This window comes from Gossypium hirsutum, chromosome D02 (genome assembly GCF_007990345.1).
Source record: "Gossypium hirsutum isolate 1008001.06 chromosome D02, Gossypium_hirsutum_v2.1, whole genome shotgun sequence".
NCBI lineage: Eukaryota > Viridiplantae > Streptophyta > Magnoliopsida > Malvales > Malvaceae > Gossypium > Gossypium hirsutum.
Genome location: NC_053438.1, coordinates 17,580,132 through 17,602,132, shown reverse-complemented (window position 1 = coordinate 17,602,132; position 22,001 = coordinate 17,580,132). Strand labels below are relative to the sequence as shown.

Sequence of the window (22,001 nt, the reverse complement as noted above, 5' to 3'; positions counted from 1 at the left end):
AAAGTCCACCATTGACTTAGAAAAGGATGAGTTAAAATTAAGGATAAATGGTGAGACATAAATCTTTAATTGTGGTCACCGACAGAATGATGAACATAAGGAAAAATTAGGGAGACAATGCTTTGGAATATTTGTAAAAATCCCTAACTACCCTGAACTAGGGAAAGTGTTCTCTGTGATAAGTGTTGGTCGAAAAAGTAATTTTAGAAAGCAAGATAAGCGAAGGAAGGTGGAGTGGCAAGACGAATGTCAGACCAATTTTGGCAGAACCACAACTAGAGGAAGGTCCATGTATACATTAAATAAGCTAATGGATGAATCCAGCAACAAGACTTAACATTCTTAATTAAACTTGAACTTTATGTACATTATTGTATTTTTTACTAATCAATAGTTTAAAGTTTAATGCTTATTAAATATTTAGTGCAAATAGAAATCGAAACACTTTAGAAATTGGAATTTTGGGTTAAAACAGAGTCGGTGCCGCAACACGGCACCTCTGAGTTGCAACACTGTGTCTAGAATAAAAAGAACCAAGAAAATCATCTAGATGTCATGTCTTAGCACCTCGATGTCATGACATCACTGCATTTTGTTTACAAGGTTGACCTGACTCGATTGCGCAACCCGTTGACTTTTAACTTAATTTTACCCGATTTTTTAAACTACCTCCTTTAAAATCTAAGAACCCTTTTAACTTAAACCTAAAACCCTTTAAACTTCAAAACTCTCTCAAGTCTCCTAAGATCTTACAAACCCTAAAATCTATTTTTATTAAAAGTTTCTATTCTTTTCAATCTATTCTTTCCATTGGTGTAGGAACAAATGGGAAGCAATCAAAGGAACGACAACAAACGAGCTCTTCAAGGAATCATAAAGAAACTAATCAAGGTTAAGGGTTCCTAACCTAATTTTACTGTTCCATTGAGCATATTGCTTCCTATTCCATTAGTTTCTAGCATAGAATAATATTGAATATGCCTCCGGGAATATTTAGAAGAACTAATGAACTAGAATTGTCGACGATTCCAAACCCCTCTAATTTTCCAAATCAAATCTTGGAAAAATATTTTTTAAAACTTCAGGGAAAAACATTTATTCAAGAACGAGAGTTTGAACCGTCAATGATGTTGTGTCAAGAAATCTGGCCTCTGGTCAGGGAAGGCTTTGGTGTGATCCCAAAAGACTGTGTTGTGGTCCCAGTAGTTTAGGAATTTTATGCATCTCTTTGGGACCAAGAATCTAGACGGATAGAAGGTACCACATGGGAAATGGTACCTATGCGAGGGAAAGACATGAAAATCACCCTTCGAGTTATTTGTGAATTTTAACTCTCCATATTATGAAAAAGATTTTGTGGAAGAAGCTAATTTAGAATACTTAAGACATAAATATGGACAACGTTATAAATTATTTAATAGAAGGGAGGGTTGAATGGAAGTGTCGCTCTAGTACTGATATTCCCACATCCTTTAATCAAGCAATAATGCTTCCCATTACAAATAAGTGGATTCAATTTTTATGCGCTCAAGTCGCTCTGGCATTAAATGTATCTAATGTCAATACTTTTTGAGTTATTTTGCTTTATGGCATTTTATAGAAAAAAAAACAGGTGTGCATTAGGACATGGATATACAAGTAAATGAAAAGGTACGTCAATGATAAGAAAGTTGGGATTTTCTTTCCCCACTTAGTGATGGACCTGTGTAAGTAAGTCGACATTTCAATGACGACTACTGAGTAGTTTATGAAGCCTTCCAAAAGTATAATAGGAGATACATTATACACATAGTACATGGAGCTTCAATAGAAACAAATAAAAGATTGGAAAAAAAAACGTTGAAAAGAGAATATGTATGTCCCAGCTTCAAGTCAATAGAAAGAAAAACTAACAACTTGACTAGAAATTGGCGAGAGCAACCATCCAAAGTTAGATTGGATGATATAGTGGATGCAAGAGACTGTCCCAGTTCTGCAAGAATAGACGAGGTAGAATGACATGAGAATACCAAATTATCCGCCAGATATGTTCGGCCCAATGCATCCAGAGCATGAAGAAGATGAGCAAGAGAGTGATGAAGAGGATGAGTAGATGGATTTTGAGAAAGACTATTAAACTTTTTTGTTTTTAAGGATTGTAATTTTGGGATAATTATTATTTTATCATTTTAGGAGTAGGATTAATATTCAATTTTTTAGTTATTATTTTGTTCTGTTTTCTACTTCAGTTTTTCTGTGTAGGAACCCCGCATGATAGAAGCATGACATTTTTTGAGCTAACAACGAAAAAGAAAGGAAGAACCCACTAGTAGATTTAAACAATGTCACGATCAATCAGGTAATTTCTTTCTTTATATTTTTCAAGCTACACATTGAGGACAATCTGTAATCTAAAGTGCAGGGGTAACATAGGAAAATTATTTTTATTTTTTTCTTTTAATTTTTATTGTGAAATGCGTGCTTCAGCGTGTAGAAATACAAGTGATTGACTAGGAATATATATAGGTTGATTGTGTTTACTATAAATTTGGCATGATAGTGAATGATTTTAATTTTTTTATTATTAGACTACTAAGTTTTATATGTTACACTATAAATAGGTATTGAATAATTGAATATACCAAATGATGTAGAGAATATAAGGAAACGAGCATGCTAGTATGTAGGATAAATAGTTGAATTTTTGATTTGTTTGATTGATTAAATTTGTTAATATTGAGATATCTAGGGATGACCTAAGACATTGTTTGGGATACACTCAGAGGCAAAAATCTAACATTTTTTATTTTTCCTTAGTACCTATTTTGAGCCAGAAAACACTTCTTGATTAACCTTCATACCAAACCAAGCTAAAAACATTAATTAGTATTTACCGTTTTTCTTTGCACTTGAATTGCACAATTATAGACGTCTGGCCATACATCTTGAGAGTTAAGTAGATACATCATGGCGGATTTTTTAAAAACAGAGTGAAATAGGAAGGATCAGTGTGATTAGTAATTATATGTTAGCCAATACGTGAGACAAAAGAAAATTTCGAAAGGAAAATTAAACGAGTAGAAAAGTACTTGAAAAGTAAAAGCATTGTGAGTGAAATGTAGTGAAAAAAGAAAAAAATTGTGATGACATGACGAAAATAAAAAAACTCAGTCAATAGTGCACAAAAACTTGTGAGCTAGTCGTAATTGTTGTATTGTGTTGTGACTTTCTATGTGGAGAAATAAGGAAGGTGAGAGAAGGAGAAATAAGGCAGTGAGTGGGAAAGGGTTACTAAGGGGGAAGAATAATGAATAATATGATGTGCCAAACTATTTTCATGCTTGAAACTATTTTTATGCTTCTTGTTCTAGAATTTCATGCCTGTCCTAAGCCTCATAACGTTACAAGCCGAAAAGCCCTGTGACCTAGGTGGACTTTTTTCCTGAATTGACATCATATTAAGAAATTGCATTTATGAGTGTATTCTACTAGGATAATCAAATTACATGTATGCTTTATTGATGGATGCATATATTTGAAAACCTTAATGCCTGTATACTTTGTAATAAATTGAACTTAGGTGTTTGATATTGAGAGTGGTAAGTTGTTCATATATCATGCTAGGATTATGTGTAAACATGAAAATTCCTACTTATGTACTCCAAAATCAATCTTTGTATCATACTTGCTCAAGGGAAATCTTTTACTTTTTTGTTTTTATTTTGCTTTGCTTGAAGACAAGTAATGAATTAAGTGTGGGGGAGTTTGATCTGTCGTAATTCGGTGTAGTAAATTAAACTAGTTTTCATACTTGAGGAGCACGAATATGAGCAATTTTAGTATGTTTTAGTTATGTTATCTTAGTTTAGTTTAAATTCAATAAAAAGTGTATTTTGAGTCTTTTATTTACCTTAAAGGCCAAATGAGGCTTAAAGGTGAGCTAACGTATTTAGTAAGTATGTAGGAGACCATTCAAAGGCATAAGAACTTAAAGCTACTCATTGTGTTGCAACACAGGGAGTTTGATGTCGCAACATAGGGAGTAGAATACCAGAATTGCTACACTGACCTGAGTGTCACTACATAACCAGGGGATGACGCGACACACCCGTGAAGTTACCCTAAGCATATTGCCTTCTATGTTGTGACACAAACACTAGGGTGTCGTGACACTAGCCTTGTACTAGAATAATTACGAACCTGGGGCATTTTGGTTTGCGCAATGGAAATTAAACCCAAAGCATCAACTAAGCTAGGGTTGAGCAAGACGACTACCTTAAATCTATAAATAGACTCATTTAGCACTTGTTTAAGAACGACTTTTGATACTTTTAGATTTTCTATGTAAGTACTGTTCAATTCTTCTTCATTTAAGCTTTAGGTTTATTTTTAGTTCTTTTTTTTAGTGTTCTTTGGAGAACTTGCTGTTGTAGACGAGATCAACTATTAAGGATTTTTAGTGCTTCAATGATTAAATACAAAACAGGATTCTCTAAACTCTACTATTGGCTTATTCTTAATGCATATATTTTATATCAAGTTTACAATGTTTATTGATTCTATGAAGAACTAACCCTCTTATGGGGGATTAACGAGTGGAGGTGTGATTAACTGATTACTATGTAGGGTTTTCTTAACAGATCAGTTGTTTGGGAGAGGAAGAACTTAAACCCTAGGCTTATGGAAATTAAACCAAAATTGTTATGGCCTATTTGTGAACATCTTAACACCAAATCGGTCTGGACTGTGAGGTCGGGAGAAAAGTTGTTCTTGTCGATTCATTAGTTTAATGGAAGATCAAGAGATTCTGCTAAGGTAATGACTAGTTGATTAATTAGAAACTTGAAATAAGAATTAGTTATGATAACCAAAGCAAGCTAATCACCCATAGCTAGATTTGATCATGTTTATAATTCAGTTCTCCAAGTTCTTTTTATGTATGTTATTTTTATTCTTTTATTTATAAAAATAAAAAAAAACCTTCATTATGTTCTGTCAAAATATAGTTTATTTAAATTTCTAATTAGACTATTTATGTTCAGGTTAAAGTTAATTTAGTATTAGCCTCTATTGATTGCGATTCTCGAAATAGAAACTAAAGAAAACAAACCATGAATGGTTGAGATCTTAGTCACAGAAGAATATGTATCAAAATAACCTATTCTAAAATTTTGAGTGAATACTTTTACAACTAGTCTTGCCTTATACCTCTATATTGATCCATCTAGTCTAAGTTTCTTTCTGAAAAAATGCATCAGCAATATAATCACTTATTAAGTCTAAATTACTAATCTTAGTTGCAAAGCAAGTAAGGAAATCATGTCCGAAACTAGTGGCAATCCTTTTTTTTACTCTTCCTAGGTTCAACACCATTATTAAGAACATCTCTATTATGTGCACTAGAAGAGAAACATACTCATGTATTTGTATATCAGTACGTATGCTAGATTTCTTTAAAGGAAAAATATTCTCAAGGAAAACATCTCTAGATTTACATATAGAATGATTATGTAAAAAAATGAATCTATATACAACATTGTTTAGAGCATACCCAATAAATACAACATCAACAATTTTAGATCCAATAGTGCTCTTTTTAAAAGTAGGCAAGCTTATTTTTGCTAAGCACCCCCTTACTTTAAAGTATTGCAGATTAGAGACATAACCTTTCCACAATTCATATGGTGTATAGTCTAATTTTTTATGAGGTACTCTATTAAGAATATGATTTTCAAAAAGTACGACCTCATCCCACATACTATTAGGTAAACTAGAACTTACTAGTAAAAGATTCACCATTTCTTTTAAAGTTTTGTTTTTCCTTTCAACCATGTCATTCTATTGTGGGAAATAAGGAGTAAAAACTTATAACACCCCTAACCCGTATCCATTGCCAGAACAGGGTTACGAAGCACTATTGGACTTACAGATTAAACAAACAAAAATTTTCAAACGTTTAAAAACTAACATCATTATACATATGTGATTTCCACAACAAGCACTAAACCACTCCAAATTATAATACATATTCATATGCATATTCAACTACCATTTAATTTTCATCCATCAAACATAAATCAATTCACATGTTAACCATAACAAACCACACATCAAACATGATAAGGCCATTTATATATATACATAGCAAAATATACCAAAACACAAGCCAATTCAAATGGCTAAAAACATAACAAAACATGTAGGCTATCACTAGCAAAAATAACCTATACATGCCATTATAACCAAAATTAGATAACCAAAAGTACCAAAAGAGTCGATGGATAGTGTGATATAGCTCCGACAAGCTTCCAACCGAATGAGCTTCCGAATCATTATTAGACAGGAAAAAATAACACAGAAAAAGCATTTAAGCTTAGTAAGTTCGTATAATAAAGAAATTAACTTATCATTTAGTCATATTTAAGGTAAGCAAACAAAGCATATCCAAACTCAATTTGGCCAAAATCCTAGACACATATCCTCATCAACCATGTTAGTTATGTAATTCATATAGACAACTAGAAACATGTATGGGCTCAACAACAATCAAACTTCCATAAGCATATAATTTCCAAATCATGTATATATATATCGTGTACAAATCATTTTCATATATCTCATGTAATTACCTGTGGTAGTTCGTATCGAACTCATGTAATCTCGAACCAGAATGATGCCTATTGAACCTCTTAGAATATCGTTGGATAAGCGGGTAGTACACACGAGGTGTACTGAACTGTAATCTGTCAATTCATGTACATGTATGCTCATACGAGCTGTAAACGGTAAGCTCCTCCGAGCTGAATAACGGTAAGTTCCTCCAAGTTGAATAACGATAAGCTCATACGAGATGAGTAACGGTAAGCTCATAAGAGCTGAAATTGATAACCTTGATAACATGTCATTCGTATCCTACGAATTCCTAAGGTTCAAACAGGGCTCGGTAATCGTCGTACGTTGTCAGATATGCAGTCGATACTCAAATATAATGGAAATGCAAATAACATACATTTAATTCAATCAAAGCATATAATTACACAATTTAATTACATGAAGGCGACTAATCCGATATTTATCCTTTGCCTCGATCTAACTCCGTAAAAGGTCTAACCAGATCTATACGAATGATTTTAATTCAATTCAATATAATTCATATACAATTTAGTCTAAAACACATTTTTGGCAAAATTTATACTTTTAATTCTTTACAATTTAGTCCCTAGGCTCGAAAAATGAAATTCACTCAATTTTATCCCCACCCAAGCCTAGCTGAACTATATACATGCTTATAGTAGCCCACATATTTCACAAATTCATAATTTTACCCCATAATTTATCATATTTTTCAGTTTAACCCCTTTGTGACAATTTCACTAAAAATTCCTTTACAAAAGTTGTTTATCCAACAACAACCATTTATTTTCTATCATCAAACATCAAAAATCAAGCATGCTCATCAATGAAAAAACCCTAATACTTTAACAGTTTTACAAATTAGTCCTTAGGATAGCTAGATTAAGCTACAATAATCCAAGAAACATAGAAATTATCATAAACGGGACAAAAACATACCTAATTGATGGAAACAAGCTTGCCAAACCCTAAAGTGGAAAAATGACTTCTTTTTCCTTGGCTATTCGGTTGAAGAAACAAAGAAAGATGAAAGCTTTTTAATTTTTTTATCATTTATTACTTATTTACAAAATTAACCTAAATTAACCATAAAAATTACACTAATGCCAAGCCATGTACATCCACTATCACATTTAATGGTCTAATTACCATAAAAGGACATCCACTTTAAATTTCTATAGCTATTTGACACCTTTAGCTATTAGAACACAACTTTTGCACTTTACGCGATTTTGTCATTTTTATCAAATTGAGCATGTAAACAGTAAAATTTCTTAACAAAATTTTTATACAATAATACTATCATGCTGTAGGCCTAAAATAATAATAAATTTTTTGACTTCAGATTTGTGGTCTTGAAACCACTATTCTGATTTCACTAAAAATGGGCTGTTACAAAACTCGTGAATAATGTTGTCTTTCTCACAAACATCTTTAAAAAAATTAGTGTCATATTCACCACCTTTATGGGATCTAAGATGTTTTATTCTCCTATCAAACTGGTTTTCTACTTTCTCTTTATAAAGAAAAAAGTTCTATTAGTTTCATCTTTCGATCTTAGGAGATAAACCTTTGTATATCTAGAGTAGTCTTCTACAATGGCGATATAATAGTGTTTTCCACTCTTACTCTTTGTGTTTATAAAGCATGTTAGATCAGTATGAAGTAACTCTAGAAGTTCAATCTTCCTACTAGTAAGATTTTTTAAGGAAGGTCTAGCATGCTTGGCTTCAACACAAATTTCACATTTAATAAATCTACTATCATCTAAATTAGGGATTAGATTCATTTTTATAAACTTTTTTAGGGAATGAATATTCACATAACCTAATCTAGCGTGCCACATGTCAATGGATTCAACAATATAAGCAGAAGTGGTGACTTTATCATTAAACATAGTCTCAATCACAAATAAACCTCCACTCAGATAACTTTTCCCAGCATAATCTCCATTACGAGAAAGTACAAGTTTATCAAATTCAAAGGCTAGTTTAATGCATGCCTTATTTAGTAATCCACCACTAATCAAATTTCTACATAGGGCAGGTACATAAAGAACACTATTCAATTCTAATTTTTTTCCAGAAGTAAGTTTAACCAAGATATTTCCTTTACTTAGTACTTCTAAACTGCTAGAATTACACATGTAAACTTGCCTTCAGTTATACTTTCAAACTCGATGAGCATTTCTCTGTTGGCGCATTAATATTTGGAAGCACCTGTTTCTACAATCCACTTAACATAGTTCTCAACCAGGTTCACTTTAGAAACTACAATGGTTATTATCACATATGGATTTTCAACTAGATGTGCTTATGGTTTGTTTTCATTTTGGCGGTCAGAGTGTTGGTAGCATTGGTATGCTTTGTGTCCAACCTTACCACACACATAGCAATTCACAATGTTGTTGGATTTTTTATTCTTCCCCGATTTCCTAAAGTTGACAACCTTATTGTTCTAGGGTTTTGCTTTATTCTTTGAATTTCTAGTGCTTTTTATCCTGTTAAACTTAGGACCAGAACTAGATTCCACAAGATTTCCTTTTAAAGGAAAATCACTTGAAGTAACTAAAGTCTTATCTTTAAGACCATTGACTTCCTTAATCTTCATATGAAAAATCAGTTCCTCTAAAGAGATGTCTCGCTTCTTATGCTTCAGGAGATTATGGTAGTTAGACCAGAAGTTCGACAATTTTTCAACTAGGATGTTTTTTTGGAGGATTTTGCACATCTTCCTCCCTTCAGCTAAGATGCCAGAATTTCTTGTAGGAATGCACTTGATCCATTATCAGCTAAGATGCCAGAATTTCAGAATTTCTTGTAGGAATTTGAACCACTCTTCAACAACATACTTCTTGATTCTAACATCATCAGTTCCATACTTCTTCTCTAAGGTATCCCAAATGGATTTGGTAGACTTATTCTTGACAAACATGTCGAAGAGGTTATTAACCATGTGGCTTAACATGTGACCTCTTACCATTTTTTGTCCTTTTCATACTTGGATTTCGTTGTGGCATCGATATCCAAGTCTCCGAGAATGGTATTACAATCTTTGGCTTCCTCGATGATAGGTGGATTGAAGAGGAAATAGTCGACTTCAAGTTGTTTGAAAAATATAACCATCCTTTGAGACCAATAGAGGTAGTTGGTTCTATCAAGAGGCTGGAGCTTGGATATATCAGGAATGTATTTGTTCATCATAACAGACATGTTTAAACTATAGAAGGATTTTCTTCTAAATTGTTTGAAATATACTACTTCAAAATGAAATCATTAGTATTGACAGAAAAAATAAACTGAACATAAAGAAATAAAGTAATTACTTTTCTGTGGATGGACCACTGCCTTAGAAGCAAATCTGCCCTGATCAGTGCTATCGTGTAGTGGGCGTCGGCCCTCCAACGTCAACACAGCACTTCAATATTTGTACAATTGAATAAAAAAGGTGGAATATAATTGGTATTGCTCTTCTCGAAAGAAATCGAAAAATAAGAATGAGAGAAAAGGTTGTTTTTTTGTTTACTTCAAAATGAGGGGCAAAATGGCAAATTCGCAGTGTCAATTTCCAAAACACATGCAACGGCCAGAAATTGATCAGACAAGGCTTTTAATGTTTCTACAACACTTTTAAACGATTTGTAATGGTTAGAAATTGAAAAAATTCTAAGGGTGGACCGAACGGACGATAGCTGTGCCACGCGCGTGTTGTGCCTTTACCCTCAATTACTAAATGAGGATAAGAAGCAAGACTATATTTAAACCCTTTTAATAGCCTTTTCTCAACCAATATGGGATAATCCACTTTGCATTACCAACAATAAGCATCCAACATCTAACTAGAAAACATCATGATATCAACAAAATTTGAACTCTATCTCTATCCAAAAACCAACAAAAAAATGGTGAAATTGGAAAAGAAATGTAAAAATCATGTTTTAAGAATTGAAATCTCAAAAGAAATGTTAGTAAACATCTTTACCTTGTTGAAATCACTGAAATTTGATCAAAAGTCAAAGGAAAATATTTGAGTGAGTTTAGAGGACTTTAATCAATGGACTTTTAATGTTTGCGTGAAAACAAATGAGAGATAATCATTCCCTTCAACAAAATTTTTGCTAATGGTCTGTTTGTTCTCATGCCTTTAGACTAATCAACTATTAGGGACCTCACCACTTCCTATTTATGTTTTCTAATTTTTTGACATTTTCCCCAACAATTCTGATTTCCTTACAAAAGAATCTATATCTTAAAATTTTAACTAATTAATACCTAATTACTAATTATACGTTAATAACTACAAATTATACAATTTACTTGATACTCGTTCTTGAAAACATCTTAGTTTAACTTCCCAAACATCATGGATTACCGAATCCGTCAAATTCACAAAATTTTCAACACCAAAAAGTTTGAGTCATTACAGTACCTCTGAAATTCATTTAAAATTTTAAAACAAGAAGTCTTGCGAGGCAAGTGCATTTCAAACAGGTTATAGTAAAATGTACAAAAAAATACTTATGGTAAGTATTTCCAGGATCTTTTTCCCTAGAAGATAAATGCAAATACTTCAAATCAAGCCTTTTATTATCAAAAGTGAATATAGTGACCTAGCTATTCTAATTACCCTTCTAATTAGAAATCGGATTATTAATATGACTGATTAACATTTGAAAGATGAATTGATTTCACTAAAGTAAAAAACCAAGAACTACAAACATAGTCTTTACAAAAAAATTTTTAACAAGATTGAAATTGATAGTTAATTTCTAGCTATTGTATCAAGGTTTCTTGACTTGATTTTAACCTTAAAACTTACCTTGATTCACAACTCTCACTTGTAGAACTATTAAACGCTCGGTCTCTTAACTTGTTTATGTTTGGAAAGGCTAAATCACCACTTACTTAATTAAACTCAGTCTCTAGTTTGTTTAGTTTATATTTTAGTCGTGATTTGTCATATTAGAACAAATAACCACAATGTCTCAACTCATGAAATAAAAAAAATGAAACATTCATCAATGTTCTCATTCAATTTACATACTTAAGCTAATAATCAACCATAAAATCAGTTCTTCTCAACCATGGATTTAAGACAAAACCACATAGCAATCAATATCATCATTTCATATCAGAAATATTCAAGAGAATTAAAAAGGAAGAGAAGATCTTATCAATTCAATGGCCCATCAAATACATCAACATTTTATAGAACTCTTGTCAAGTTCAGTTGAAAAGAGTGATTTACAACTAAAAAATTATTACAATATAAAGAAAACTTATTAAACTAAATAGAAATTAAAGAAATAGAAAGACTAATATGTCGTCTATCAAGTCCAATTGGGGAGATGATTTCTCTTAAGCATTAGAGTGGATTACCCCTTGAAAATAGAGATATAGATGTAACTGACTGGATTGACAGTACATCAGATAGGGCTCTAGTAGAATAGATTCTAAATTTGTTTATGGATTTATTCACTTGTAACGTTCAGAGTGTGACATACCTTAATTTTGTGTAGATGATGGACTATGTATATGTGACTCATATACATTGATGTAAGTAAAAACTTGAGTTCAAATAGATAAGGAACTAAAAGCTGGTGTGTTGGGTATTTGACTTCTGTAGTATGTAGCATCATTCACAATATTGGAATTTCTACCCCAAGAAATGGGTAAATGATATCCTGTAAATGGCATTACATGTTAGATGAAAAGTAAACATGACCACAGGTCATTTGTCTTTGTGATAAATGACTTAATTACTATTTGATAGTGATTGAATTTTCATGAAGAAATATGTAATGGTTACCATAAGATAAAATAGGATCATATTGAGAGAACGAATTTATCCCAAAGATATTAAGGATATCCTATGAGGGTAACACACTTATGACAAGGTCATTAGACGAGCCTGATCGAGTAGCTTTCATAATGGTATGTAATAAGGGAGAGCTCAATCAAGATACTATAATGGAATGACTACATGACTAAATAAGTTAATAATTAAAAGGCGAAAAGCTGAAACTTAATTATAAATCATTTGAGTCCTAATTATATATGTCCAATCGGTCCCTTCACTAGCTTGTTGAAACCAAAAATGAATTGAATGTAAAATCAAATGAACAGAAATGGATGAAAATGATAAATTTAGAGAAATAGGTCAAATTTAGAAATGAATGCATTTTCTCACTAAGTATGAAAATGACCTGAGAAATAATTTAACTTTTTCGAATTATTATTTAATCAAATAATTGAAGTTTGAAAATGGATTTAAATTAATTGGTCATTTTGAATCTGTTGAATATGAAAATGAAATATATTTTCTCATAGATTGTAACACCCCAAACTTGGCCTAGACGTTATGGTCGAATCTGGTGATGTCACATGGACAGGGATTTGAAGACAAGATTCTCGAGTTTACAAACCGTTATAGTAAGTTAGCTTTTATTTAATTAAAAAAAACTAGTTGATTTGCTTTAAAATTTGTCTCTTAGCGGAAGCTTTTGTAACCAATTAATTTAGGGAAAATCGTTTCTATTTATGAAAATCCTTAGTTTTTAGGAAAAAACCGTGTTTTGTGAAATTGCAATTTTTAAAAAAATCCATAAAAAACAGTATAAAGTCTCAAATTTAAAGTTAACCAGTCCATAGTCCAGAAGACACATCAAAAACACCAAATAAGTAATAAATTCTAGGCATTAATGGAAAACAGTCTAAAATTTACGTGTGGCCACCGTCGAGTCCTCCGCTACACCGACCCGTCAAGTCTGGGGATTACCTATACAGATTAAACAGAAAAAGGGTGAGTTTTCACAAACTCAATGTGTAATCCCCACAGAAAACATGCATACAGATATTCAATATAATTCAGTTAGATACAGTCGGGGCCTGGGCCCATCACAGAATCAGTTTGGGACTTAGCCCATTCAGATACAGTCTCAGAAATACATTAGGGTCTTGGCCCATATTAGATACAGAATGTAGATACAGTAAATTAGAATCCTACCCACTAGCTTCTACACATCATCTCCGTCTAACCCTACACACCATGTGGGGATCAAATCAACCCATTCATCCCTACACACCATGCTGTACTGAAATGCGACACATAATCAGAAGGTTGCAGCTGAGTTGCCAGATAACAGGCTTAATAGCCTTTCAGACACTTTCTCCAAATATCATCAGCCCACCCTGATGCAATGCAACATACAAAACATGTCATGACATTATGCAATTAATAGTACATACATTCAAATATCATAAGTCATGCTCGGTATAGAAATTAGTCAGACAGATCACACATATAGGGGTCTAAGTAAAGCTTACCAACCCTATAGTAGGTCCACAGTCAACTTGGGCGACCCGTGGAACCGTACAGAAATTTTCAAAAAAATGGGCTCACACACCCATGTGGCCCACTTGACCTAAATTGGCCTTGGCCGCGTGATCCATTTTTAGTGTAACCTGTGCTAGTTAATTATTCATATATGTTTTCACTATTTTCTTATATGTTCCTTCAAAGCTGTCTACTTGACTCACTGTTACTAAATTATTTATATCTTAAGCTACAGAATTTCGAATTAAGATCCACTTGATGTATTTGAAACTAGACTCAAATACCTTTCTACCATAAAATTTTCACAATTTTTGGTTTAACCAATAAGTACAGTAAAATCTTCAAACTTACTCCTATTCTGCTGTCTAGCAGCTTCGACCCTTCTTTGCTAAAAAATTATTATCTCTTAGTACAAAATTTTGATGAAGTTTCCATTTGTTTATTGAAAATAGACTCATTAATAATTTAAACATGTAAATTTTAAACCCTAATTATTTTTTCTCCATTTTTTGATAATTTTCCAAATTCAGAATAGGGGAACCCGAATTAATTCTGACCTTGTCTCACAAAGTTTATTATATCTCACAATTTACAATTCCATTACTTACACCATTTCTTCTACGAGAAATTAGACTCAATAATATTTAATTCCATATTTTCTTCATCCTTTAATTTGATTTCCAAAATTTATGGCGATTTTTCAAAATTAGCCTACTGTTGTTGTCCAAACAGCAAGCAGTTTTGACATTTTGCCAAATCCCTTTATTTGCGTTTCGGGTACACATCTGGTTTTGTTTGATGCTAAAACAGCCCCCGAGCACTCCAAAGCCTATAATCAATATACTCAATATCAATTTAATGGATTTAAAAGTGAATTGACAACCCAGAAAGAACAGAAACCCAACTTACCACCAACAATAACCCTCCGTTTAACTATTGTTAAGACGAGAACACTGAATTCACCAGTCTGAGCCTCCCCCTACGCCCAAATCGCAGAGAAAAAATATTACCACTTCAGTTTCTAAGAGATTCATGACAGAAATGAAGAGAAACACTTACCGAAACTTAGCAAGCACTAACCGCATGCGAAAACGAAGGAAGATAAATGGATTAGGGAAAATCAAGAAGAAGAAAAAGAAGAGAAAGATGGAAAACTCAGAGAATTTTGGCGAGAGGAGAGGGAGAAGAATAGACAGCAGAATTTTTTTGAGAAAGTGAGTCAAATTTTGGTTATGAGAAAAAATAAAATAAAATCCGAATAACCCATAAAATGCCTTAATCTTCTCCCCTAATTCCCACTACACATCCACTATTCAGAATCCCCCTATTACACAACTCTATCTCGAAATCTGAGAAAAAAATAATACTCTTGCCTGCATAGGGATTCGAACACAAGACCTCCACCATAATAACATAAGACCTGAGAGAGAAACGTTCGTGTCTTCGGCCATGTGGGAATTTGAAATAGGGACACACGGCCGTGTCCCAGCTAATGTAACTCACTGACTTGTGCCTCACGGCCAAGCCACACGCCCGTGTGCTAGGCTGTGTGAGCATACAGACTTGTGCTCTTAAAAGATACAGGGGACACACGACAGTGTCACTTGGCCATGTGTCACACACAGCTGAGACACACGCCCGTTTCTCTGCTTGTATGGATGAAAATAAGCCACTTTCCAAGCCACATTTCTCACCCAAAAATGACATCAATCTACTCCAAAAAATGCACATATATGCTAGATATAATCAAGCATCCCAAAACAAACATAAGCAAGCTCTAAACATGCACTATAATCACTTATCAAGCTAAACTATTTTATACCAAATATACCATTCTAAACTAATTTTCAATATACCTATAAGTTTTTCATAACAAAGCACTAAATCACACCAAGATATATAATATATCTTATATGCATATTCAAACCACATTTTACTTTCCATCATTCAACCATATCAAACACACATTAAATATGATAAGGCCACTTATATATATATATCAAAATATACCAAACACAAACCAAATAAGTGGCTAATCTCAACAAAACACTTATATGCCAACAGTAACGAGTTTACGTAGATACGAATGCGACTAATCTGATATTTTTCCCTTGCCTTGATCTAACTCCATACGAGATCTAACCAGATCTATATGGATGAATTTAAATAAATTCAATATAATTCATATACAATTTAGTCCAACAAACATTTTGGAAAAATTACCATTTTGCCCCTATACTTTTAATTATTTGCAATTTAGTTCTTAGGCTCGAAAAATGAAATTCATTCAATTTTGTCCCTACCCAAGCCTAGAAAAACTATAAACATGCTTATAGCAGCCCACGTATTTCAAAAATTGACAAATTTAATCATGAATTTATCACATTTTTCAATATAATCCCTATTTGGCAATTTCACTAAAAATTCCTTAAAAAAGGTTGTTTATCTAACAACAACCATTCATTTTCTATCATCAAACATCAAAACTCAAGCATGCTCATCAATGTAAAAACCTTAATACTTTAACAGTTTCAAAAATTAGTCCATGTGCTAGCTATATTAAACTACAACGATCCCGAAAACGTATAAATCATTAAAAATGAGACAAAACTCACTTACCAATTGAGTTTGTAAGCTTGGCCAAATATCCAGATGAAAATGGCTTTCTAAATCCCTAATTTCTATTGAAGAAAGATGGATGAAGATGATAGCAAATTTAGTTTTATTTTAATTTAACATATAATTTACTAATTATTATTTTACCATTAAAAAACATTCATATTTACACCAAAAGCCAAGACAGCATCCTCCACTATCTCAATAAATTGCTAAATACCAAATAAGGACCACTACTTTAAAGTTCCATAGCTATTTAATACCTTTAGCTATTAGAACTCAACTTTTGCACTTTATGCAATTTAGTCCTTTTTACCAAATTGAGTATGTAAACGGTAAAATTTATTAACAAAATTTTTATATGATAAGACTATCATGCTATAGACCATAAAATAATAATAAAATAAATATTTTAACTTCAAATTTGTGGTCCCGAAACCACTATTCTGATTTCACTTGAAACGGGCTGTTACAATATGAATACATATGCATATATGATTGTTACTTCTAACTATAGAGGTAAGCGTATTACTGTCTCACGACTTGGTTCATATGTGATGATATAGTATGTTGAAAATTGAATTGAGATGAACATGTAGATGATGTGTAATTGGAACACTAGTTACCCTATTATCTGTCTCGTGCAAATTTGGATATAGCTGACATGCCATAGGATTAGAATGTGTACGGGTTATAATTCAATTATATATCTATGAGTGTCAGGTGTATATTCCCTCGAACATTCTGATAAGTGTTGCGCACATATTTTACTTCGGATATACCGATGAGCATTAGGCACAAATTATACTTTGGAAGTTGCAATGAGGCATTGGGTTTCACATTGGTGTGATGGTAGAATGATCCATGTATCTGTCTTGAGTCTGTGTTTAATTAATAAGGATTATAAAACATGAACTTGATAAATGATATTTGAAATGAAATGATTATATGAAATGGTACCATATGCCTGTTTATATATATGAAATATAAAAAATGACAACATGTGAAAGATCATGCGAACCAGTTAAAATGAGCCTTGAGGGTCAATATAGTAAAGAAGTGAATCAATAGATTCGAGAAAGAAATGGTGTAATGAAATTAATATTTGGTATGTTACTATATGAAAGTTAAAAAGATTTGTTATTGGAAAGTTTAGTATCATATGTTCATATAGATTGTCAATTGAGATTTTGATATGTGATATGATTGATGAAATGAATTGATTGAAATTTGATCACATATTTATTTTGATAAAAGTAATGATGTATGATATGTTAATTTATGGTTAGTAAATGAACAATGGCACGATTTGGTACATGATATATGAGTTGAAGTTTTTATATTTGTTGGAAACTAATTGACATTATCATTGAATTGTTGTTATGATATGCCTGAGTTATTATTGTCTTGAATCATGAAAGTACCACTGAGATTTATCGCTCAACATACAATTTGTTTATTCCGTGAGTAGGTATTAGTAGATTTTGAAGACTCGATGATTGATTTAGCATCCAAACTGTAACTCTCGACTCATCAATGTTTTTATAGTTCCTTTATGTTTTTTGATATATGACATGTACATAAGTTTTCATTTCGTTTTGTATCATGTATGGTCATTTTGATTATTTTGATAGTAAATGTTGAATTCAGTACAAGTAAATGGTATTGCATACGGTATATTTGTAGTTTTTAATGTCTGAGTGTACTTTGATATGCAACTGAACAATTATGTTAAGTTATTATGAAATTTTGCTTAATGGATATTGTACAAACAGTAGGTGATGTTGCGGCGAAAAACCTTCAGCATCGTGATGTGAAATCGATAGAGTGGCGTTGCGACCATGAACCTCCAATGTCGTGAAATGATATCTCTATTATATTAACTAATCTATCTATATTTATATTATATTTAAGTCTTTGACTGAGTTGGTTTTAAGAGTCAACCGAAGACTTAGATGGAAATGATTAAAAATAGATCCTTTCTACGGAAGTAACAAATATTGCTATGATGATATTTTTATCTTTTATATTTTTATATAAATTTATAAAAAAAACGATTTAGACCCAGGATATATCTAGAGAAATACTCACACATGATGAGACTTGAACTTATGACTCCATGGTTTCCAAAACTTCAACTTTACCATATGAATTATTTGGTACACGAGCAATAGAAAGTTTTTATTCCACAAGCAGTGTTGAGATTTTGTTACATGTCTTAATTTTTTTGTCTTATTATTTTTTATTTTTTTAAATGCAACTTAATAATGTATTACAAAATCTTAATCTGCTTGTGATATAGAGTTAAAATTTTCTACAGCTAATGTATCAAATAATTATTCATAATTTTTTATATAAATATATTTTTTACTTAATTTTTTCATAATTATGTGATAATTAAGTTATTTATAATAAAAATATTTTTAAATTAATTTTTAACTCTATCAAATTGCAACTTATTTAAGTATAGAAAGGCGAGGCTAATTATAAAAAGGAACAACTGACATTTAATACCGTGACATTTGATAATTAAATGAGATAATATATAATTTGGTCCTTAAACTTGTCCATCTGTATGTAGATGGTTCTTAATTTTTTTTGGACTTAATTGGTTTCCAAATTTATATTCTATCAACTAGGTTGGTCATCCACACTAACATCGTTAGTTTAAGTTGATTTGACATTGCTAACCAATTTGGTGGTTCCACCATTAGTTTGTCACGTGGCATTTTAAAAGGTTGTCACGTGGAATCATCGAATTAATTAATAATACCATGTGAGCACAAACTAATAGTGTGAATGCAAAAGACTAATTGAAATATAAATTCAAATACTAACTAATTCCAAAAATAAGAATGAACTACATACAACAAATTCAGAGCATCTAACTTTTCTCAAATAAAAACAAAACGGCAAGACTGTGAATTCCCAGACGGCAAGTGTAGTACACGAGGGAAATGGAGAGAGAAAAAAAGTGGAAGAGAGACCTGAAAATGAGATTCCTCCTACTTGATTCCACAAAATTTAATAGTTAGATTAAAATCCAGCTGAGTTGTATTTCAAGTCTGAGAGTGTCTATATAAAGAGCCCAAAGGCTATAGCTTTTTCACGTAGCAAAGTAAAAGAGGCCAAGGCGAGCAAGGGCGAGAGGCAGAGCGAGAAACAGAGTGAGAGAGAGGGAGACAATTATGGGAGCCTGGGCTATTGCAGTGCATGGTGGCGCTGGTGTAGACCCAAATCTCCCTAAGGAAAGACAAGAGGAGGCTAAGAGACTCCTCACTCATTGCCTTGATATAGGCATCTCTGCTCTCCGCTCTAACCTCCCCGCCATTGACGTCGTTGAACTTGTTGTATGTCCCCTTCCTTCCTCCGCATTCAATTGATAAAAAACCGATGCTTTGATCATTTTTTAAAAAAGATTATTACTATAATAATGGGAAATTATTATATAACTATAATATACATGATGACAGGGAGAGTTTATGTTGTTATCATTTCTTTATTTCTTCCGTCATTTTCTTCTAGAATGATAAAAGAAGTCGGGGTTCTTTTGGTAGGTTAGAGAACTGGAAACAGATCCTCTGTTCAACTCCGGGCGTGGATCTGCTCTTACGGATAATGGAACGGTGGAAATGGAAGCCAGCATTATGGATGGCCCAAAGAGGAGATGCGGCGCCGTTTCAGGCTTAAGCACTGTTAAGAACCCTGTCTCCCTTGCCCGTCTTGTCATGGACAAATCACCCCATTCTTATCTGGCCTTCTCCGGTGCCGAAGACTTTGCCAAGAAACAGGTTTCTTTTCACTAGTTTAGCTTTAATGGTTGAAACCCACTTAATTTTTGGGGAATCTTGGATTCTATAATCCACGTGTTGAATAGATTCCCCACACGCTTTCATTAAAACGGTTGTGTTTTGTGTAGGGAGTGGAGTTGGTGGACAATGAATATTTTATTACGGAAGATAACGTGGGGATGCTTAAGTTGGCAAAAGAGGCAAACTCGATCCTGGTACGTTTCTTTTTACTCTACTTTACTCCTAAAAGACATTGATGAAGATGAAGCTATATCACATGGTGGAACCCATGCCTAACCTTTTCCAACTTCTATGACCAGTTTGATTACCGTATCCCAACGATTGGCACCTGTGGTGCGGGGGCAGCCGCCATGGAAAGTCCTTTGCAGATGAACGGGCTCCCCATCAGCGTCTACGCCCCAGAGACGGTTGGCTGCGTGGTGGTTGACAAGGAGGGTCGGTGCGCTGCCGCCACCTCCACAGGTGGGCTCATGAACAAGATGACCGGAAGGATTGGTGACTCCCCGCTTATTGGCTCCGGAACCTACGCTTGTGACTTGTGTGGGGTGTCATGCACTGGGGAAGGAGAAGCAATCATCCGAAGCACCTTGGCGAGGGAAGTAGGCGCAGTGATGGAGTACAAAGGATTGAACCTGCATGAGGCTGTGGATTTTGTGATCAACAATAGGTTGGATGAAGGCAAAGCTGGGCTGATTGCTGTTTCAAAGAACGGTGAGGTTGCTTGTGGGTTTAACACCACCGGGATGTTCAGGGGCTGTGCCACTGAGGATGGGTTCATGGAGGTTGGTGTCTGGTAAAATGTCTTGGGGTTACAATACATTAAGCTAGTTGTTTTTAGGTTATGTTACTCTTGTACTTCACAATATCTCTTTGTTTGGTTATAACTAAGTGAAGTGCATTTTGTAATTGAAATGCCCCAATAATAAACTAGGTTGCAGTATCGATCCAATTTCAACTTTTTACATTTTCAATCTGATCTGATCATTGTTATGTAGGGGATAAACTCGGTTGAGCAACAAACAAGTAAAATAACGAAAAAATTGAAAAGATCAAATATATATATTTTTTGTAAAAAAATCTCTCTAAAGAGGATAAAAAATTATAGGTAAAAATAATTTCACTAAAACGGCAAAAACGAAGAATACAAATGATAGAGATAAAACTAAACCCCAAAATCCAAAATAAGAACCCTCAAAATGCAAACACAAAATTCTTTGAGAGCTTGTGAAAATTAATATCTAAATCTGTAATAGGCTTTTTGTTCTAGGTTAGAAAAGAGTCTATTTATAGGCTAAAATCTTAAGTCAAATAATATTAAAATAACAATAACCTCCCCAACCCGATATAGACGTTAGACTCGAATTCGTGAGATTACATCAGCCACTAAGATGACCTAGTAGCAATTGGGGTTTTATAAAATATGCAATATAAAAACATTTGTTTATCTTAGAAGAAAACTTAACTTATTTTAGAAAAACTCGTAAGTGGACAAAAACATGATTAATCTAATATTTTTCTCGAAAAAATTATTACCATTCAAAACTTAGTTAATTTCTAGTTTACTTATTAGTTAATAATTCAATATAACCTAGCAACAGAAGAGTTATATTCAACTTAGTTATAATT

The 22,001-nt window shown here is 32.9% G+C and overlaps 1 protein-coding gene across 1 annotated transcript; it reads left to right on the top strand.

Annotated features, from left to right (window-relative positions):
* The first annotated feature begins 19,489 nt into the window (after positions 1-19,489).
* LOC107910301 (probable isoaspartyl peptidase/L-asparaginase 2) lies at positions 19,490-21,315 on the top strand. The gene is made up of 4 exons (XM_016838111.2): positions 19,490-19,913; positions 20,121-20,354; positions 20,483-20,569; positions 20,675-21,315. The coding sequence occupies exons 1-4, from the start codon at positions 19,752-19,754 to the stop codon at positions 21,170-21,172; spliced, it is 981 nt and encodes a 326-aa protein (XP_016693600.1). The 5' UTR covers positions 19,490-19,751; the 3' UTR covers positions 21,173-21,315.
* Positions 21,316-22,001: the final 686 nt, after the last annotated feature.